The 23,881-nt window shown below is 30.5% G+C and overlaps 1 protein-coding gene across 11 annotated transcripts in view; it reads left to right on the top strand.

Moving 5' to 3' along the window:
- LOC103577124 (forkhead box protein P1) overlaps positions 1-23,881 on the top strand; it is a 149,348-nt gene that overhangs the window by 44,488 nt on the left and 80,979 nt on the right. For all 11 annotated transcript variants that reach the window (XM_008557636.3, XM_008557635.3, XM_008557634.3 and 8 more), the window contains one exon: positions 17,886-17,987. In XM_008557636.3, the coding sequence (XP_008555858.1) occupies positions 17,886-17,987 (102 nt within the window). The remainder of the gene's footprint in view (positions 1-17,885; positions 17,988-23,881) is intronic.

The raw sequence follows: 23,881 nt of genomic DNA, 5'->3' as shown, positions 1-23,881 counted from the left end.
TAAGTTACAAGATATTTTAATTTTTTTTTTTTAAATTATGAACGCGTCGGTTTATTTAAAAAAAAATTAGCCGATGAAATAGAAGTAAAAATTAAAATCCGACAGTCAGAGGCCAAAAAATGTTGCGATTTTTTTTCTTTTGTAATAAAAAAATTCGAAACAGTTAAAAATAAAATAAATACAGTAAATATACATGGATATAGAAAAAAATATTTTATTAAAATTTTCCGAGGATTTAGTGGACGTGAAAAATTTTTTTGTTTGTTATTAGAAAGGGAGAGAGTATAAAAGCTTGCAAGTATGAAAGTTTTAACGTTCCGGAATAGCCGGAGGCCTCGATACGATGCAGATGACGCAGAAAGACGCCAAGGGAGTGCATAATATTTGTTTGATAATCGATAGAATCACGTCATCGCGTGCTACTATTCTCTTCTTCTCTTCATACATATTACATACATATATACACTTTAATTTTACAATGTAAGTGTACTGTATATTTTCGTTCATCTCTTCCGATTTAACTATTCAGTATTTTTTAAATTACACACTAATCGAACCTTCAGTTTTAAATCAACTGAATTTTTTTTTTAAAAATGATAAATAATTTTTTTATTAAAATTTTTTTTGTCATTTTGACTTTTGATTCTCGGGGAAAAAATTTCGTGTGAATCTGAAACTTATATGTGACAAATTAAACGTATACTTTATTCACTACACTAGTAGATAGCAGGTATGTCGGATTTCTTTCCTTTACGCCTTCAGTTTTTCGGTGACACTGTTAGCCTGAGGCATATGCTGGCTATTATTATTTTCATTCCTTCCCATTCTCCTAGTGCGATGTATGTCCGCCAGACGTATCTGTCCCCGTCTATTCAACAGCCTAAAATCTACTCTTTTTGGATATATATTTAACGTGCGTCCCATTCCCAAAAAACACACCCTCGTTCCCTATCATCTTGATATACCACCGATATACACATACATTTATATATACATATATCTATGTATATGCATACGAGTACTCTTAGTTTGTACACGACACGTGGACTAACACCCGTCGACGTTTGCATTTCCTTTGTCTTCTCTGACGATGAAGAGTGACAAAAAGAAGGAAGAAAAAAAGACGAGCCCGAGCACAGATAAAGTCGAGAAGAGAGATTTAGAAAATAAAGAAAAATTAAAAAATATATAAAGGATTTTATTATTTCCTCCGGCGTGATTGGACGATATGTAGAGAGGGTTGAATTTGTATCTGATCATATTCCCAAATTTTTTTTAAATTTACTGACAAAAGGATTTTTTACATTAAATGTCATTAATTTTAATTATTAATTGATTGACTCTCAAATAAAATTCCGGAACATGTCTGCATTTAAAAAAAAAATTATTTTGGCTAATTGTTTAATTATACAAAAAAAATGGTTTAAAAAATTTTACCATAAGGACAAACTTGAACTCTGGGTATAAATTTATAATTATTTATTTTTTTTTTTTGAACAGTAAATATTTGTAAAAAAATAAAATTTGTTAATTAAAAAATTTTTTAATCACTTAATTACTCAAGATAATTAAGTAGACATCAATATGGTTAAAATGAAGTTTAAGAAAGAAAATATCGTTACCCCGAGCTCAGTTGTAAAAAAAAACCTCAAGCACGTTTTTTCGCTCCACTCATAATATAAAAACGCAATTTTCTTATAACAATATAGCATAATAAATGTTCCGAGGTTGCTTTTACTTTCGGTAGTATAGATATTGAAGGTAGCCAAGAAATGAGACTTCCAGTTCCAGACCCTGTCCCAGTCCAGGTCCTCTTGCCTCTCATTTACTCTTACTTGTACCAGTACTTACACATCTTCACTCACTCATTCGGTTGGTTGTTAGAACAACCATCCAAGCACCACCGATTCGCCATTACAGCTTGTAATGTACTTAGGTAACTTCTGTTTATACAGCAACTTTTCCAGCAACCCTTACCGCGCGGTACTTTCATCCTTTGTCCTCCGGCGTTTTTCCTCAAATAATAATTTTACATTTTTTTTTTTTGCCTCAACAATACTGATGTCGGTTATAATTATTTGAGCGACTGTCCGTTTAGTCGAGACATGAATAAATAATAAATAATTTATTGAATTTATTATCAGACGACTGTAAAAAAAGTGAAATAAAAAAAAGTTTAGTGGAGTGTAAGTTAGAAAACGACCATCCGGAGCACCTGGCATTAATTTAAAAGTCAAAAGACAAACGATAACTGTTGTAAACAGGTCATGTCCGCAATTTTTCGTGTTCTTTGGCAAACTTCAACACTTTGTATATAAAACTTTGATTTGAAGAATGGAACTCTAAACGTTAAAAAACGAACAACGAAACAGAGGATTAAAAAAAATAAAAATAAAAAATAAAGGGGATAAAAAGTGTAGAGAAAAGAAAAATAACAATAGTGAGATAAAAAGTCACATTAGCCTGAAGGCTTTAAAAAAACAAACTATGAAAAAGGGATGAAAGGCTGGTGATAACGAGCCAGTATGAGGTATGGGCTGTGCATCGCAACTGCAACCCAATATCCTTCGCGTCTTTACAACAACACGCGAATAATAGAAGAAAAAATTTTATAAAATAAAATAAAGCTTATTATTATGTTGCAAGCATTTTTAACTCAATAAAAATTACCTCTCATTGTTATTTTTATAATTGTATTTTTCTTTGTAAATTTTTTTTTCATATTCATTTTATGTTTTCGGACTTGTAGAGTCGAGACAGCAAATTATAATTTTTTCTATGATTTGAATTTTTAAATTTTTTTGGTTAAAAAAAAAATTATTCATATTAATATCAAAAAGGCGGGAAAATATTCAAAAGTTTGTGAAATAAATTCGGTAATTTTAGTAGGAATTTTTTTTTTTCTGTTAACTAGACAATTTTATTAACAATAGTGAAATCTATACACAGAAAATAAAAAATTCTCGACTGAAGGTAAATATTCTCGATTCAAGAAAATTTTTTTGGAGACCTAAGCTTTCTCAGATAAAGTAGAAACCTTTTCCGACCAGCACGATTTTTTTTTTAACCAAGACGAATTCTCTTGGCTCAAGTAAATCGTGACTTGGTTCCCGAAAACGTTTGTCTTCAAAAATATTTTCTTGCCTCAAAATAGCTTTTTTTCAGTGTATTTATGTATTTGTTAAGAAGTATTTTCAATTTGCAGATATTTTTCTGATAAAAAAAGAACGGGGGTGATAAGAAAATCATCCAATAAATAAATATTGTTAAAAGTTTGAAACATGAATATGAAAAAAAAGTTTTAAATATGATAGTTGATTAGTTGTATAAAGTATAAGTATAAAATTCCAAGGGGATTGTAATAGGCCTGAGGATACAAGACGCAGAAATAACCGAAGGGGTTGTAAAGCCATTTACCCTGATGTGTATCAGTCCCTGAACGTAAATTTTTACTTTTCATACTGCCGAAAAATCTGGGATTTCCTTTTTAATTTTTATGACCGCAAATAGATTATTAATTTTATTATTTTATTTTTCCTCGGATGACTGAATACTAATTTTAGCTCGTAATAAATTAACGTGGCGTCAACTACATTTGATTGGAGTGTTCATACCGTAGTAACAGTGTAAGAACACCGCAAAAGCTTGGGAGAGTGCTCTTCTTGCTTTGAGTCTATCTCGGTTGGTGTTATACTCTTGAAACAGCAAGAGCGCGCATCATCCTCACCGCCCTCTCATGCAGCAAAACGTTGGTTAAATAATATCCGCGCTTTCGACCGTAATTATCTCACTCTCAGATTTTCTGGGCTTACTAGTCAGAGGTAGAGGTAGAGAAAGAGAAAGAGAAAGAGAAAAGGATATAGAGATAAAGATAGAGCAGCCTACGGCTAATGTTCTGGGGTAGTAGCTACTAGAAGGGGTGAGTACGCTTGTAGTCTCAAGTTTGCAGATTAAAGATAAAGACAGGGTGAAACTCGCTCTATGTAGTTTTGTAAAAAAATTGTTCAAAAATTTTTCATTAATATTACAAATAATTTTTTTAAATTATGAGCTTCTTGATAAATTTAATGTCGAATCACTTGTTACCCCTTGATAAAATTCTTTACCCTGATTGGTTAACTTTCATCATTTTTTTTTTTTTTTTAAATAAAAAATTTACTTAATTACCGTAATGATTTTAATCTACTAAATTTTACTTCCGGTCTATTCTATTTTAATTTTTTTCATGCGAAATTATCAGACCAACTGACCGAGAGAGATATTTTCAAAAAAATTATAAAATTATTATTTGAAAACGGACAATAAACTCTGGTTGTACTGTGAAATAAAAAAAATATATCTTAATTGAAGGTATTTTTAGTAAGACGCTTTACCCTGGAAAAGTACTCCAGAATTTTATCCAAGTTTGGGCTTAAAGCTTCAGCTTTAGCTGTTTAACATTAAAGCCATAATGGTCGTGCATTGCGGTCACAACTTTTACGACCAAATTACGACTTTAAAACTATTTTTACGAGAGTTGTTTCAATTATTTCACCAATTTGCAATTAAGAGCAAGTCTCGCTCTCAATGCCGCCGCCCCCCCCCCTTTCCCTGTTATTATATATCTTTCCGTGCCTATATATACATATACATTTTCACAGCGATGAAACGGTGAACGCTTTAGTAACAATATTACGCGAGCTGTGTGCCAACTTTATGGTGCCGATAATTTTGTTATTATCCAATTAACATAATGGATAAAAAAAATAAGCCATCAAATTAACTGAAAAATTAATTAAATAAATTTATAAATTTTTTCTGCGTTGTATCTATTTTTTATATTTATCTATGAGTAAGTGAGTGAGTAAGTTAGCGAGTGGTAGTCGAGGAAAATTTTTAAGGGAGGTTTACCAGTAAGGAATAACATCAGCAGTGAGGCTACACTAGTGTTTATTTGATGGCTCGTAATCACGCTATTTTGTCATGACTCGTTGGGCCTCCTTCCGCGATTTAAGACTGGCCTAACTACCCACCGGCTGCCGACTAAAGGAGGGTTACTGCTGTGTGTTACTTTCATCCCTTTTACTGACCAACTCGATTTACTCTAATCGCTTTTTAGCTAAGCTATTAACTATTATTTATTACTTATTACCACTCTATGAATAACAATTATAAAACTAACAATAATATCATTAATTAATATTCATCATATATATATATATATATATATTTTTAATTATTGGTTATTAAATTTTAAATACTCAAATAAAAGTACTTTCTTATAATTATTCCTCTTTTTTTATCTGATCGATTTTCTGCACTAAAATAATTAGTTGGCTTTAAATTACTGTGACAACACTCTCTACCCTCCCATTATTATTCAATTAATTCAATAAATAATTTTTTCTTTTTTTTTTTTTCTTGAATAAAAATTCACTTCTCAATAAAATTAAAAAATTTAACATGACTGTAATTTGTGCAAAATATTTCATTATTCAGCGCATTAATTTTTTATAAATATGTAACTAAACTGTTAACTTCAAATTAGAGCAGTACATTGACATTTAGAAATATAACGGCATTAATAATTGCACCTTAATTGTGAAAAGCTGTTAACCTTTACAAATGAATTGTTTGAGAAGCAATTTGAATAATAACATTAATTTAATGGATCAATATTGTATGCTTTAAATATTTTATAAATTTTTAGAGGGAAAAATTTAATATTTTGTATCAATTACAAATGACAATAAATATCATTCATATTTTAATGGGTTATTTTTGAAACCCAGTAAGAGCCCAAATATAAAGTAAATTTTTGCAAAAGCGAATTTCAAAATTTTGAATCTCTATTATATCGATAATCAAAAATTTTAAATTTGGTAACCTATTTGATGAATTTAAATATATTTTGGGCAAAATTGATGAGAGCTGAGTCTTGGGGACAAGTGCAATAATGCAATTTCTACAAAATCTTCTAATAATTAAAACATTTTCTGCAACATATGTCACAGTGTAAAAATATTTTGTAAAAGAGCTTAAAAAAATTTGGGTTTTACTGGGTTCTTAAATTTGGCGCCTAATTCTATAATGGAGTTTTTTTTTGTTCATATAAAATTTTATGCTAGACTTTTAAATAAATTAATGATAAAATTCTAAGTAAAGATTTCCCAATAGTAAAATAATCAGAAATAAATTTTCTAATAATTGAAATAAAATAATTTCTTAATTAGATTAATTATTTATAATTAATAAAAAGTCAGACACATTAAGATGCATTGCTTAAAAAGTGACGAGGATTAAATATATACATGATATTTTAGTGATAGTAATAAAATAATAAAAATGACAGCTTAATATATCCAGGTCAAATGAATTCAGAATATATACAAATGAATAAATAAATATATTAATGTCTCTTAAAATGATTTTCGTGTAATTTATACCATAAGCTTTATATTTGTCAAGATTTTAACATTTACCCGTCAAAAAAAAAAAAAAAATAATAATATTTATAAGTATGAAAAATAATAAGAGTGACGAATAAATGATACTCGTACTCGTAGGTTTTTATTTTCTCGGGACGCGAGTTGACGTTAAAATATGTATTTTAAAATACGGAAATAAATCAGTACATCAATTGATCTTTTGTATAAGAAGACGAAATGCCACAGACAGAGACAGTGATGGAAAACGTGAGGCCGGAGAAATACATTTAACAATAAGCGATTTTGTAAAGTGTGTAAAGCATTTATTGATTTGACCTCTCTTGTATTTATTTTCGTTACAATTTGACCTACTGATAATTGCTTATATATAAATATATGTTGTATTTTTACAACAAATTAAATAATGCAATAACTTATCCGGCTTCATAAAGACAATATGCAAATTTCAAATTATCATTGATTTTTTTTTTTTCAAATTTTTTTTACCCCAGCAATTGAAAAAATCGACTTTTTAAATATTTTTATCAAAATTATCAAAATGTGTTTATTTGAAATAAAAAAAATTTGAATACTTTAATTTTCCCGGCTCTTGTATTTCAAATGAATTATTGAAAAAAATTAATCGAAGCCATATTAAATATTTTTATTAAAAAATTTTTAGTTGTCATAAAATTCTGAATTATTTAGTATAAAAATAATTAATTACAAACATTTAAAATAAATGGCTTTGCTCAAGTACTTGTTATGGAATGAGTAAAAAAAAAGGGAGCAATACAGTTAGTTAGATGGTTGAAAACTTAAAGTTGTGCAAAACTTGATGCCGGAACTTGCCACGAGAATGAAAAACGGAACCAAGAGTACGGAGGTACGAGACGAGACGTTGGCTTGTCCGTCTGCTGACGATAATAAAGAGTAAAGAGTACTATAAGTTAAGGATATATAACGCAAGATAGGTGCCAGTAAGAAGGAAAAAGATAAAAAATCCTGTGCAGGAAAAAAGAAGCGAGAAAGAATAATAAAGCGGGAGAGAAAGGGTTGGCACCGCTCTGATCGGTATCGCCGAAACGAGGTTTGGCAACAGCATTTAGCTCGAGACGAGTAGAAAAGAGTCTCATTAAAACACGGGGTAACGAGAAGTAGGGAGAGACGTACCAACCACTACTACAACTACTACTACGACTACTACTACTACTACTACTACTACGTAAGCTGTACCGGGCAAAACTTGCTAAATTCGTTCGTTCCAACGTTAACACCATCCCCCTCCGACTTTTATACCCCCTAGTATACTTGTATATACTTGGTATACTTTTAAAAACCCTTTGGGCTAAAGGGTGCACGTATTTCTGGGTGTAGCTGTCGAAGAAAATAAAAAACCGGGATTTAAATTGATAGAACACTGGAAAAATACGTTTCCTGACTTTATCTATGTTTCGTCAATCGCTTCTTTTTTTTATGACTAAAAAACATTCGGGAGCTCAAGTTTTAAGTTTATTTTTTTTCTACTCAGACACGCTGCCAAAATAAAAAAGCTGTCGAGTCTTTACTAAAAGGTCGTGTAGGAAAATTATCAGACTGTTGACTACAGACTGTATTGTTAAGTGTGTTTGTAATTGGGGCGCGAGGGTGGAGGGTTAAGAGGGCGACAAAAAATATATTGTTGTTAGTACTTTTGTAGACGAGTTTACGTATGGATAGTTGCGATCCCAAACTAACCACAGCGATGAAAACTCCATGACCGCCGAGCAATAGTCTACAAGGGATCCCTTGTCTCTGAACAAACCCGAAATTTATATACGAATGTATCTTTTCTCACTAGACTTTGGGTTTGTACAATTAAATTCATGACTAAGTGTTATACATGCTTTCCTTTTTTTATATATTTTTTGTACTCTCATGTGGTTTGAATACTTTGCAATTTATTTATAATATTATTTCATTAATTTTTTTTACTTTAATTCATAATTTTTTTTCATTATCGAAAATTTATCACTTTCATTCAAATAAAAAAATAAATTAAAAAATTTTTCCCATACCGTAATTAGACGTCTTAGAATCCGAAGATTACGAAATTTGTCAAAAATAAAATATATTTTTAAGGAGATCATTTCCGTGGGGTCAAAGTTACTGTAATTTTAAAAAAAATCAACAAAGTGAAAATTTTTTTTGGTAATTAAAAAATTTCTAAACTGATTAAAAATAATAGCCTGCCTGATTATTGAATAAGCAAGAAAACAGAAGTATCCTTGAATTAAAATTAAAGTGATCGTGTAAATGTAATACAAGAAACGAGAGGGTGTGGCCCACGGGGTGGTTACTGTTGATAAGAGTATACACTTACCTGTATTATATCTCGGTGCGCATGTTCCCGGATTTACTTGTACTTGTTCGTGTTCTCTGTACACCTCGGGAATTTCCAGCTGTCTCGACCTGCAACCACGAAAACACACATATATTTTCATATATATCCTCACATTGTTTATTAGGTTCTATTCAACAATCTCTGTTTCAAGTCTTAAAAGCTCTCGATGATTGTATAGTCGAATTGCATGCTCAGAAACTATTTTATCATACAGAGTTTTTAAATCAGTGGTATATTTTTATATGAACTAGACAATTTCATTTAAATAAAATAAATTAAACAAATATTATTTAATGGCAAATAAAGTGAGAGTTTGTAGTCTAGTTGTAGGTAGAGAGGGTGTAGACTCTGCAGTAACATAATGTCTAATGTTTTGTGTATATATAAATGTATCGTTAGTATTTAGTATTTAGTTTAAACCGAGATGGTTGTATGGGGAATGCAAGAAAGCCGCCAGTGTTTGTAATTGGTACGGGTATTAGTAGACCGTCGAAAGCGATTGTGTACCTCACAGATTTTAGCCAGGGACACATGGGCGAATGGAAGTAGTGTATAGTAGTGGGTATATTAGATGGTGGGTGTTGTAGTGTACTGAGAAATCTAAGCAAAACCTCAGCACATGCCCAAGACTTGCTTCGGTTAAAGTTTCCTATCAGCAGACTGCTAGGGCTAGGACTAGGGTTGCTTCTGGGAGGTTTGCTGTGTTGAGGCTGTAGCATAGTAAGTCGGTTAGCATTCAACGAGTTTGGCATTTAAAGTTATTCTCTGTATAAGGGGTTGCTCGCGTTTTAAACACGACGAGCCAGATGGCGCGCTGCTGCATATCGCGGTCGTTACGACAATTAGATATTTGCCAGTCTTTCGTGCTGTCTGATCTACAAATAATAACAGCAATTGCTTGGGTAAACTGCCCTTAAGCTTCTTAGTATTTGATTTGTTTTTTCAGTCAGGAGGATTAAGGAAAAGTACTGCGGTTTTATAGATTGTTAAAAGTTATTGTATTTATAAGGAAAATTTTTTTCCCAACCCGGAGCCCTGAGTCGAGATTTTCTATCGATTTTCTGTAGGATTTCATAGCCGACGATCTTGACCGTGAGGTTTCTGTTAGATGTTTGGAGGTCATGGGGGTATCAACAAGTCTTTTGGAAAAATTCTCTACTTCAAAAAGTGTTAATTTTTTTTTCTGTTACGGAAGTAATTAAATTTGAATATTAGTCTTGATTTGATACCCAACATGTAATTTTTATAAATAAGAGGATTTTTTAAAAAATTGGGATTATAGGGAAATTAAAAAAAAATTATTTTTAATATTTATTTAAATCAAAATGTATGAAAAATATTTGAAAAAATTTTATTTCAATTTCCATAAAAGAAATTTTCCAAAAAATTTTGGAGGGTTAAAAAAAAATAATTTGAACATTCGTTGAAATTTTGATTTCTGTTAGAATTATTGTTAGAATTTTTTGACAAACGACCGATTCAGTTGAATATATTTTGATAAAACGAATGAAAGGTGTCTTATCTGAAGTTTTCAATGTCCTTCGGAAGTCCTTTGGAAATGTTATAATATCGCATACACGCTTTTAAGTTTGTATATATAAATATATATAGTGGTATAGAAGAAGGATATTTTGTATTCAGAAGAGAGCGGCCCCACTTATTTGGAGATCAGTGCCTTCTCGGTTGAAGGCACGTCCCGACGACGCACTCGGGCACTCTCTTTACGATACTCACCCCTCATAAACTATATTTCAGTTTTAAACAACAAAAAAATGCTAATACACACACCCACACCCACATTCATACACACCCTCTATTGTATATATTTCTTTACAATATATATTATCGATATTAATAATAAATATTGGAATTTATCTGTAATATATTTTGTTAATTTTAGTGATAAAATATTAGCTCGTAAGATTGGAGATGATAAATATTTTCTTGAGTCAAAGAGTTTTATTTGCGGAATTTGAATGCTCGGAATTTGGCAAAAGAGCTGAATTTTGTCAACCGTATAAAGTCCAGGCAAATAAAAAATAACCAAAAGAAACAAAAATGGTGAGTTATATTTGAAGAGGCCTAGACACGTGACCTCGATGACCATACCGTGAATATTATTCGTGCGAAAATAAATTTTTCGGGTTACATATAATAAAATTTAGTATATAGATATAGATGTAGATGTAGATATAAATGTAAATATATGACATGAGATGGAGTTTGAAGAAAAATAAAATAAGTAAAAAGGACACCCGAATCAGCGTCAATCAATGATACACGAGGCTGAGAGTTGCCGATTGTGTGTAAGCCATATCCAAATTCAATTTGACATCGGTCGAATTTACATGGAATACCAATAGAACTTTATATCTTCGCGTCACTGACTTTTTTTATTTCAAATAACTAAAATATTTATTTTCGAAAGTGAATTAGCAAATTTTATTGAGTATTTCTTTTTTGCTGGATTTTGATGTTTGCTTCAAGTGCTAAAAATAGTCAATGAAATTTATGTCCGTCTTAGAAAATTTTTTCTTCTGAATTATTTGAAAAAAAAAAAATTATAATTACAGCAAAAGTTATTGACAATAAAATTTATGAAAAAAAATCTGTCTATCGGTTGACCCTGCGGGCCAGCCCTGAAATTTCCCGCTGTTTTCCACCTCCTTGAGCTCGAAAACATTTTTGTGATACAAAAAATTCTCCTATGTTTTCCTTTTCTCTAGAATGAGTCTAGGATTTCTCTAGGATTCAGAGAAAACTTCTATAATATCACGTGCTGTGTATTTTCTGTAGAAGCTTCAGACAAATCTTCTGAAATATCGCTGGCACATAAAAGTAAAGGACAAAAATTTTTCTAAGTTTTCTCTCTGGTAACTCGAACAGAATGACTTCCTAGGACCTCAAAACGTCAACATCTGATGAAAAATCGATTTTCGAAAATCGGGGTGAAAACTATAACTTCCCGAAATTTTCGAAAATCTTCGATTTCTAAGCGGAAAGTTAAAAATAATGATTAAAAAACTAATGGAGAGCAATAAAAATAATTCGAAACAAACGATGTACCGAGTGTATAAAGAAAAAGAAATAATAGGTAGCTCACGTAAGAATATGCAAGAAGAAGAGTATAGAGTTTATAAGGGGGTGGCGAAAGACGTGGCAGGAATAAAAATGGGGTGTTTATAAGCGAGTGTCCAATGTATCACGTTATATTTACATACACCCCGCATTTGCAGTCGTCGTTTATATATATACCGCGTAGTTTTTGTCCGCCAAGTCACCCCCTTAACCCCTGCCACACTTGTACACTCATCCCTCAGCCTGGGCCCTTATCGCCCCCACCCTGGATATAGCCTGGCTTTCATATTCCGCCCCTCCAATGCACACAACTGATATAATAAAAATTAAATATGATACTTGAAGCCACTAGGCAGCAGCAGTAGCAGCAGCTCCTACTTCTTCCATCCCTCTACTCTTATTCTCTTCTCTTCTCCTCTCCTCTCCTGTCTTTGCCCTTTGCGCATAAATAAAAAAAACTTTTTCGCTACTTTTTCCACCCCTCGACAATTTTATTTTATTATTATATATTTTTTCTTTTATTATATTTTTTTTTTTATAAAAACTTATCGTAGTACACAAGAGATTTTAACTTTAGTCCTTTGTAAAATACAGTAATCACTTTCGATTACTTAAATCGTAAATCAGGTTAAAAAAATTTATCTGACGATTTATTTTTCAGCGGAATAAAAATAATAATTTTATTTAAATAATTTAATTATGAGAGTTGTTAATGCGCGTGTGTTAGTTGTGTGTTGTGTGGATGGAAGGGTTAAGCGTGTGATTTTGTGTCGTCAGTTAAGTAAGAGAACAATTTAATGGGAGTTAAGGGAACGCTTAAGTGCTTGTCAAGGATTAAATCAAGATTAAGAGCAAGATCCTTCTCGCGTACACTCGTGCAACACACCCTTTACTTCAGTCACCTCGAAATCACAACCAGAGCTGAGTAGAATGGCTAGTCTAGCTAAGATACCTAGCTTAGTAGTTACTCTGAACCTCTTAACTAAATTAGACTGATTACTCTTTAGTAATCTAATATTTTTCTCTTTTTTTCATTTTCATTGTCGACTTTTTAATTTCGCTTTTATTAAATCATTTTAATTTAATTATTTGATAGATTCATTTTTTTATTTTATTACATGTTTATCAAAATATGTAGTATATATTTTTTGACATTTTTTTTTGGCGGTAAATTTAAAAAAAAAACCTTTTTTTTAATATAGGTCATAAGAATTAAAAAAATTTTTGTAATTTAAAAAATTGTTTTTGGTAGGTCAATTTTGCCCCAACATTTTTTGTCGGTAATACTGACACCAAATACTTATTGAGGGGCTAAAAAAAAAATTGAAGTAAAGAAGAAAAATCATGTGACAATTTTTTTTTTTAGTGACCATTTGCCCCATTTTTCCATTTAAATGCATTTGTAAGGGCAAATATCTGATGTTTTATAAAAGTGTAGTATATATATTTGATATTTAATATTTTATAATAAAAATATTTATTAAAATTGTAATAAAAAACTGTTATATATTTAATACTAACAGTATCTAGTTTAAAGCAGGTGCAGATTTAAAAAAAAAATAAAATATTTATTCAAGTGTTATTAATTTTAAAAATATATACATTATTCATGTCCAGAAAAGTATAAATAATTAAAAAAAAAGGTTTTTTTTTTTTAAATTGATAAATTATGGAATTGAAAGATAACTAATGTGTAATATTACGTATAGTTTAGTATAAGTATTTCTTCTCGCGTAAATGTTTAGTTTCTCTATACAACCATACAAAACTGAACAAAACAATTTGCTCTAAAGCAAACACGGGCATCCGGTTTACTTGTGAATAAACAACACATTTATTTTTAGAGGCTACATCGAGCCGCCTTCGACCACATTACATTTGCTTTACTGTACTCTCTCCTCTGCTCGTCCCTCACTTAATTCTCAATCTTTTTTTACTCACTCTCTCTCTCTCTCTCTTTACCTACGCTACACTATTTACCGAGACACAACTCGATGCTGTGCTATAAAAAAATAATAAAAAATACTGAGTAAATAAACAAAGTAAATAAATTAAATTAAATTTACTTCGAGAATACGTTAAGAGGAAATTTTATCTTTTTTTTTTTTTTTTTTTTTTTTTTTTAAATAATTGTTAGTCATCTGACCTCTTCAACTAAACACCCTGCACATTAAATCGATAATTACATGCTTAATTTATTAAATATCTTTATTCATAAGCTCAAAGCCGACCGAGACACCTTATTCATAATTATTCAATGGAAATTTTAATTAATTATTTAATGAATAATTTATTTTATTTTTTTTAATAACCCTAAATATTTAATAGAAATTAAAAGAATAATTTGCTGTCTTATACTTGAATTTTAAATCCAAAAGAAATTGGAAATATTTTTTTTTTACCCCGGGACTATGAGAGAGTGAATTAAAAGAGGGATTTAAATAAAATCCGTAATCATTCCAAATTCACTCCCGATATTTTACAGTAAGTGCAATTGTACAGTACATTTATATATGTATATATACTACTATTGTTTAGCAAAAAAAAAATAAATAATTAATATCGATAGAAAACTTTAAAGCAAAAACTTCCGTTGAGTTGCAACAGTTTATTTTTTTAGCTCGTTATTGTTATTGTTATTATTCTGTTGTCCATACGTATAATACAAACGTGTTGTCATGAACGTGCTTGGAAGCTTTTATATTGTTTATCGGGACGTTTACGCCTCGCTTTACTTTAGTGCAGCATCTGTAAATCCCGTCGACAAACACCGCACATGTAATCACAGCGTCACTCACAGCTGCGTGTGGCTCCAGATTTCCTGTGTAACCCTTTCTCAGTATAGGTACAAACGTCAATCATTTTTTGTTATTTTTTTTAGCTATTTTAAATTTTTATTAGTTATTTTAAAAAACAAATTTTAATTCCGCTGTAATTATTTCATAATAAAAATAATACAAGACACGTGTGTGCAATTTATTTTTGGTGACGAAAATTTTAAATATTTTATAGAAAAAAAAATTATTGAAGAAAATTTACGAACGGATAAATATTTTTGATTTATTGTATAAAAAAATTCGATAGATGTTGCCAATTACAATCTTGAAAAGTATACACACTAAGGGTAAAAAATTACTTTCTCACACTTTTTACGGTTGACGTTAAGAATTTTAAACGCCCCCTTGTGTGTATAAGAAGCGACGTGATGTCGAAAAAATCTCAATATAAATTGAGATACAAACCGCAATCAGAGAAAAAAAAATTTAACAACTTTTCATATTTACTGAGCGAAAAATATAATTTTTAAAATATGTAATAAAAGAAAGGGGAGAAAGTTATTTTATATAACTGAGTAAATAGAGTGTACGCTGCATAGAGTAAATTATGATCAATGTTATCCCAGTCATTATTTACTTACGGTAAACGTGAAAATTGATAAGCTTCGGTTGAGCTTTTGTATACCATTTATTAATGATTTAAATTACTAAAACCAATCTACGAATACGCTTGAAATATCTCATTTAATTTTTATCAACTCATACTATTCTTCAATTGATTATTTATTACTTCTACTACTTTTCAATAGATCGATATGAACCAACAAACTTCTCAATTAAATTATCTAATTATTGAACATGTAAAAAAAAAATGGGGTAGAAGTACCATTTGTGGCCACTTTAGGGCCAGTTTTGGCCACTTTAGGGCCAGTTTTGGCCACTTAAAAAATTTTAGCAAAATAATTTGTAATGTACGCAATGAAATAATTAATTTTTTTACTGCATTAGAATGAAATTTATTTTTTATACTTTTTCATAAATTAAAATAAAATATTGATGGTTCAAAAATAGAGCACTGGCGACAAATGGTACTGATCCTACTGACCATTAAAAAAAAAAAAATTTCATGTGAAACCAAATAAACCCGCGAAAAAAATTTAAAAATACAGAAAGAGCCAAAATTTGAATTCTCTGACTTTTTTTTAAAATTTAGTTAAATAAATTTATCAAAGGGAAATTGCAACTCAATTGTAAAAAAAATTTTGAAAGCTAATTTTATATTGCGCCTCAAATGGCCTTTTTAGGTCGCTCATTTAAGACGTCTTATAAAAATTACCCTTGTCATAGAAATTTTTTCTATGATTTTATAATTTATGAAAATTTTCACATGCACCTGATATACAAAGATATAAAATATCCACTAACAAAATAATAGTTTATCTTGATAATGATAAATATTTATTATTTAATATCTGAAAAATTTAATAAAGATATCATTAAAGAGAAAATAATAATTAGTATTTCCGTTTGCTGAGCAAGGTATGAAACAAAGAAGATGTTTATTTCTCATTTGTCATTGTAGACAAAACAATATTTATGTTAGAAGGATTTTGCGCATCGGTTATCACACTACACGTTGTTGTAGTCGCTGTTGTCCGTTTGCAAGTGAAGTAAAAGTTTGTCAGTACTCAACATGGTGTTGTTTGCATGTTTTGTTTGCCTCCTGAGTTTTATTTGTATTTCTATATATATTCTTTCTTTGTCTTACTATTCAGCCATCCCTACTTTCGTCATACAAACATATAAATATATATGTATATAAATGTAAGAGTTAAAAAGTGTTGTATGTCCAGCTGCACGCTATGCTCTCACATGCAAATTAAAGAGTCACAATATACGATTGCCCTCTCTAGTTTTCTTTACACATTTCTATATATATATATACTTATATATTTTAGGGGTATGTGAATATTACTCGAATCAAACATCTTTAAATTCAGAAATTTAAATTATTCGATTAAACTTACAAATATACTAATTTTCTAATTAATCGATTTAAATTCGATTATTCGATTCGAACTCATGTGTAGTAAATGATAAAAAAAAGTTTGCATAGTTCATAAGTTTACAACTGATTTGAAAACTTATAAACTATAAATAATCTGAAAACTGATGAATCATTCGAATTTTGAATCGAGTATCAATATTCGATCTGTTCCGAAAAATTCGTACGATATATTCGCATACCCAATATATTTATAGAAAGATATTCAGAAGCAAACTGACATATTTCATATCCTTCTCTTATAATTTATCCATATATATCTATATATATATATCTATCTATCTATATATCTCTAGCACATTATTTACCTTTACGACTGTTTATTTTAATCGCTACGGAATAGTGTGGAACTAGAAAAAGTATCGATTACACGCGATCGATTAGGTCGGTATAAATATATATATATAAACGGATATCATATCATATATGAATACAAAACGTTACATCTATTGTTAGATGTGTATTAACTATTAACGTATAAAACAAAGAATAAGTTTTTTATTATTATTATTAAACTGTTGTTTCAAACTGTTTTATGAAAGTTTATGCTACTTTACACTACTTATATTTTAACAAACTTTGATATTGCTCGTTTCTTTGTATCAATGAACTAAAAAATAGTGATATATATTTAATATTAAAATTAGCGAGTCGCTTATATAGACTCATATTGTAAGAGAAAAAAATAGTTCTGTGTATTAATGGGAACGCAAGGAATAATTATTTTAAAAAAGTTGCAAGTCAAGTGCGTCTGCAAGAGGAGAGCATTGGGAAAGACGAAGTGTTCTCATTATACTGGATGATTTACGAACCTACGGAGATATTCTAGGTTAGAAGTTAAGTTAAAAGAAAAATAAGGCTTATGGGGTGTAAAGTCGAGAGAAAGAGGGAATGAGAAAAAAATAAAGAGTGAGATGGAATTAGTTGAGTTAGGAGGAGAAGAAGGGAGTCCTGAGGTAAGAAGCCCATGCTCGCCCTCACGAATATATTATAAAAAAAATTCGAGCTAAAGAATCGCTGTGGAACTCGTAAATTTATGAAAGTATACAATGACTCTTCCTTCCTTACATTCTTTTATTATTATTATTATTTTATTATATTCATTTTATTTTATTACAAAAATAGTATTTATTTTTATTTACGTTTTAATTAATGGGACATTTTTTATGTTACAGGGGCACATTGGGGAAAGTCCATTCGATTCTGGATCTTGGGGTAAAGAACATTTTCAACAAACATCTTGGCAGCTTAATCCGCGCGGCCATATTCGATCCAGTGTAAGTTTAAACAAAAATTTAAATAATGAAATTTTGAAAAATTCATTTTTTTTATCCTGAGTAAGTAAAATTAAAAAAAAAAAAAAATAAGACTAATTTTCAGTTGCCTTTAAAAAAATTTTCAAGCAAAATGGGGTAGCCATAGAAATTTTTTTTTATTTTCAGGAAATTTGACAAATAAATTTAAAAAAAAATAACGAAATTAAATGACGGGCATCAGGTATTGGTCATAAATAATGTCTAAGGTAAAAATTGATGATTTTTATAAATAAAATTTTTTTGATACTTGATTTCGTCCAGTCTGCCCCTAATTATAGATAATATTTATTTATATTTATTCTAACAAGCATTTAACAGAGATGTTTAGTTTATTTAAGTACTTTGAAATATCTGTTGTCTATTAAATCACCTCGTAACGACCTATTTCGAGGTTTAGAGTCCATAAAGCACCGGTTAAATGTTCGCTATTCTCACGAGCTTTGCATACCAATTTTCAGTGCAACAATTTCACACTTTAATTCCACAACAAAAACTTTAGTTTATTCACACAGGTAGTAATTAATTAATTTTCTTTTAAAAACCTCATTTTATTTCCTTCTTAATGGACATGTCATTCAATAAATTATTTATTACTCCAATAATACCAATATTATTTCAGTATTTCCTGGGTGATGATGTAAATATGACCAATAATTGTTTTTATAAAATAACAAAATATTTTTATATGCATAAATATATTAAAGCTAAGTTTAGACTATTGCCAGTTAAGTAGATATGGTATGAATAATCAGCCAATGTTTATACATGCTCTCACGATCGACAATACATATATGTATTTATGTATATATATACATACATACATGAGTTAAATCTTTAATATTTTGTGACAAATGCTTGCGTGGCATATTATAATAGAAGCATCACGTTTTCGTTAGCTAACTATATATATTTATATATTTATATACCAACTCCTCTGTGTATTATGACATGAGACATGACACATAACAAATCAGTCTTGTCTGCTATATATATGTATATATATTGTATTACTTGTAGTCTTAATTTCACTATGATGACTTCACTCATATGTAAAATAACTACTTAGACATTTGAAAATGCTGACTATTGTATCAGTACTCATATTATTTTTTTTTCCGCAACGTTTATGATCCATAGGATCGATTCTTAGAATTAAATACTAACTTGGTATTGTGATATAGCGACTCAATATATATGACTAAAAAAATATCGCTATTGATATTTATAATATTCAAAAAACTATTTTCGAGGACAGTAACAGAAACAGAGTGAAAAAATTGTAGTAAGTATGAGTGAGTAAAATTTAAAAATAATTATATATTAAGTATTTAATGAACTGATAAATTTTAACCTGATGATGGATTATAAAAAAATGTAAAGAATGTTGAAAATAAAATAAGCAAAAAATTTTGAATCTGACACATAAAATTTGGGAATACAGCAAAAGCCGGGTTACAGACTTAGTAGACATTAAGACGTCTGGTCCTCGACCTCAGTCCCTCAACTCCCGGGCTGATATCAACCCTCTTATGTCGACTAACAACCCGCAGTATTTTCCGACTCTCTCATTCTTACCCTTTCTTTCTCTCTTTCTCAAACGAAAACCACCGCCGAGTTAGCCTTGTTCTCATTGTCCTCTAATTCTCATCTGATCCTCGCATTACGTAATTTTCTCTTTATTATTTTATAATTCCTACGGGGTAGAGTTGAGCGCAAGCTAACTACTCAACTCTATCCACGTCCAATTTTCTCTCTTACGTCGCATGCTAATGCATTTTAGCATTTATTAATTATTATGCTTATCCAGAGCTTTCCGAAATTCACCTCTCCCGCCCTATCTCTCCTGTCCTCTTACTCTTTCTCTGTGTATGTCTTTTGACATTTATCCAAGACCGTTTCCAATATTTCTGTACCTTTATCATTTAAATTATCCTCCATTATTACTTTGCACAGCGGCCCTAATTATCTTAACCACAAGTCCTGCAATAAATACTTAATTATTTATATTAATTAGGTCTTCTATCCCATTAAATAAATTTTATAAACTGATATTGCATGACATAAAATCAAAGACATAACTGCATTAGTACCGACAGATACGGATTTAAAATAAAGTCTACGGAGAAATGGGAAAAGATAAAATTATATAAAGGTCTGTTGCATTGAATGCTAAACAAAAGCTAATTTATATCCGGGTAGGTCGTCTGGGACGACTGCTCGAGATCGGGAGATGAATGGCTGCGTTACTTGCATACCAATTGACTATTACCCAACTACTGTGGAGACCACCTGCACAGGAGTTAAAGATCCTTTGGGATATATTTCTCTTTCCTTTTCTCTTATTCCTTCTTCTTTTCCTTTAAATCCATCCCCTATAAATGTAAATCTACCGTACAGTCGAAAACATTAAAACTTTCTCACTCGTATTTACAAGTTGACGTTTTATACTTTTTTTTAATCATATTTTTTTTTTTCTAATCAATTTATTGGCAGCAAAAATTAAAAAAATAATTTTTTATTTGAATTTTGAGTTACGAAATTTGAAAAAAAAAAAAAAAAAAAAAAAAAAAAAAAAAAAAAAAAAATAGAATTTTGGCCGTCCTTTTTTTTTAAAAATTAAAAAAAAAAGGAGCGAACTTAAAGACTAAATAATTCTTGATTTTTTAAAATTAAATTGATAGAAAAGATTCATTGAATGGACCTTTTTACTCATATATGTACAGCTTTTTTTTTATAACATTGAGTCTGATCACGCGCGAAAATAATTCACGATTAAATAGAATTATAGAGTTTTATTACTTGCAATAAATTTATTCAATGAAATATTTAAAATTCCCACTGTGTTTAAATTTTTTTACACTAATGTAACTCAAAGTATTTTCAATTTTACCGACTCATTAATCACTTGAATCTTAATCCGTAGATGGCATACAAATAATTTAACTTAATAATTGATGGAATACAAAGATAACGTCGTGTATTTTTCCATACGTTAATATTTGAAAAGCAAAATTATTTTTGAATACGAGTTCGTTGATATTAATTTGTTATGCAGTTAAAATAATCTCCATATTCTTTTTATATGAATGATTAATAGCTTTGTAAGACTCCAGCGGTCTTAATTTAAAAATAATTTAAAATATTGCAATCATTATTAGTAATTTATTATTTAAAACATTAATTTAATTTCTACACGAGCCAATTTACTAATTAATAGCCAATTACCCTTAACTCTTTAAGTTTATTAATTTTCAACACTGATTGAGCTCGGAAAATTCCAACTCGGTCAGGAGTTGAGATAAAAATAAAAAAAAAGTGAGCTTTAGACCGGCATTGCCTTTGATGGGAAGAAATCGATTTCGTAATAAGGGTGAGTGAGTACATGTGTGGGATATAGAGCAATGATAAATCGATGATGATGATGATGACTAGAGAGTCGGAGGGTGAGTTTGGGGTCGCGATAGTGAAGGGGTTGTCGGAAAAGCCAAAGGGAAAAGCTGAGGATTGTGTAGCCTGTTGATTCAGTGTTTAAAAGGGATGAGAAACATCGTCTGGCTTGGCGTTGAACTTTCTCGATACACAACCCAACACAGCAACAGAGTTAAGCACAACAAGTGGGGGTGGAGAGCCATTGGGGGAAAGTTGTGTTGCTATTGCCACTGCAGTAGGGTGAAAAGCACCGCCACTCTGCTGATAGATATACACACAACAGGGAACAGAGTAGCGCGCGTCACCAGCCTCTTCCACGTGCTGCTATTGCTGCTGTTGCTGTTGCTTTTACTCCTCTCTGTGTCTGGCTATTCGCTTATATCTGTCTCCTTTTATTCACGAATACTTTCTCTCTCTAAACAACCCTCCTATCCTGTTACTCAACTTCCCAAACGACCTGTATACTGCCACGTGGTTATTTTAAACACGTGATTCATTTTTGTGGAAATTATTTTTTTTTTTAAGTTGATATCAAGTAAAAATTTGAATTGTTTATTTTTTTAGTTACGAAAGTATTTGTTTAAATTTTATTGTATGAATTTTTTTTTTATGGCTAATGGATATAAAATTTTTTAATATTCGAATTATGGGGATATTGGTATGGATTTAACATTGTACAATAGATAAGTATCGTATTTTTATGAGAAAAGATTGAAATATAGTTTAGCGAGTGATTCAGTTATACGCTTGTCGTAAAATTTAAATCGTTTTGACATAAAATAAGATAAAGTTGTGAAAGTGTCTTTTTTACTTTGATTTACTTTTTCCATTCATTTTTTTACATACTTCTATTGTCATCAAAAATATATAAAAATAAAATTTAATTTTTATCGAAAAACAGAGCTGTAATTTGAAAAGCAAATTCGATAAATTATTTACGACATTAAAAAAAATTGGCTTAAATGGTCTACCCCAAGCGGGCAATTATTTTTTTTTAATCAGAGGAAACTAGTCTAGAAATGGAACTGGAGAAATGATTCTCGTCAGAATTTCGAATGATGTGACCAAATTGCCCCGCCTTTCCCTTAATCTTGCGACAAAAAATTTTCAATCCAAAAAAAATTTTTTTGATCCATACGTTCTTTCATTTTCCATTTCGGGACTAAGATAGAAATTTTATTTTAAAACAAATGTATATATTTTCATACATCAAGAATCATTTAGTTTTCTATCTAATTTAACAGACGAGTAAACTCATGTACCAAATTTCTCAGTATCTTTGAAGACAAGCCTATCGATCGTGGCTTCATTAAGTCACTAATTACGACGATACACATGAGTGATGTGCTTATATAATACAAGCACTGTTGAAACTTATCCAACAATCTCGTCTTAGAAAATCTAACTACACATTGTACATTATTCCGCATACATATACATATATATATATATATATACCTCGTCTCAGTTCTCCTCTATTTACTTGTCCTCGGTTAATTTCCACACCGTATATAATACTTGCAACACTCGTAACTTGCTCATCAAAATTCCTACCTTCCCCTCCCCTCTTTTTCCCTCCCAACCCGCCCACCTCCCCTTTAACTAAAATAAATAAAAATTTATTTGTTAAATTCAAACATTACAATACACCAACTCCCCTTACCCCGATCCTCTTTTTCATCCATATCCATTTTACCCCATAAATTTTTTTCCTACCTCTGCAAATCCCCTCTCCGCATCCTCCAGCCAATAACTCAAGACTTCTCCTCCGCAAATACAAACAAAAAAACAAATTCCCTATTTTTTCTACCACCCCTTCCTCTTCCTCTTTTTCTATTTCTTCCTCTTCGTCTTCGTTCTTTTCTAGTCTGATACAAAGTTAAATTTGAAATAAAAAATAAAATTAATAATAAGATGGAGTAGAAATAAAAGCGTAGCATTGGAAAAAAAAACTAGACATCGAGTGTCGAACGAATGGGCAAAAAAAATGAGAACCAATATACGAGAGAAAGATGGAAGGGAGGACTTTGGACGACACGGGGGACGAGGAGAAAGAGGAGAGAGGAGAAACAAGACGATTCTCAGAGGCACTTTTGCCGTCGCGAGAGAGCTAGAATATAAAGAGTGGGAGTAAACAAAGAAGAGGAGAGACAAGACGAGAGACATCTCAGCATCGCAAGTGAGAAAACAAAAGCACCAACTGAAGGAGGAGGACAGATAGTTTCAAGACGACAGAGAGAAACTGATGAATAAGAAGGAGATAAAGAGCAAGAAGTAGATGTACAAGTAGAATAAGAATAAGAATAAGAATAGTAAGAATAAGAGTAGGAGGCGTACTCGTGAATTCCGCGAGGGCGTGTCCTTGCGTCAGCGAACAGGTGCGAAGGTGCGCGAACCCACCAACGCTCACTGACCACGCCTTCTGG

Source organism: Microplitis demolitor, chromosome 5, assembly GCF_026212275.2.
Source record: "Microplitis demolitor isolate Queensland-Clemson2020A chromosome 5, iyMicDemo2.1a, whole genome shotgun sequence".
NCBI classification, from domain to species: Eukaryota; Metazoa; Arthropoda; class Insecta; order Hymenoptera; family Braconidae; genus Microplitis; species Microplitis demolitor.
Note: the sequence above shows the minus strand (reverse complement) of the source record. Positions and strands in the feature narration are given on the sequence as shown.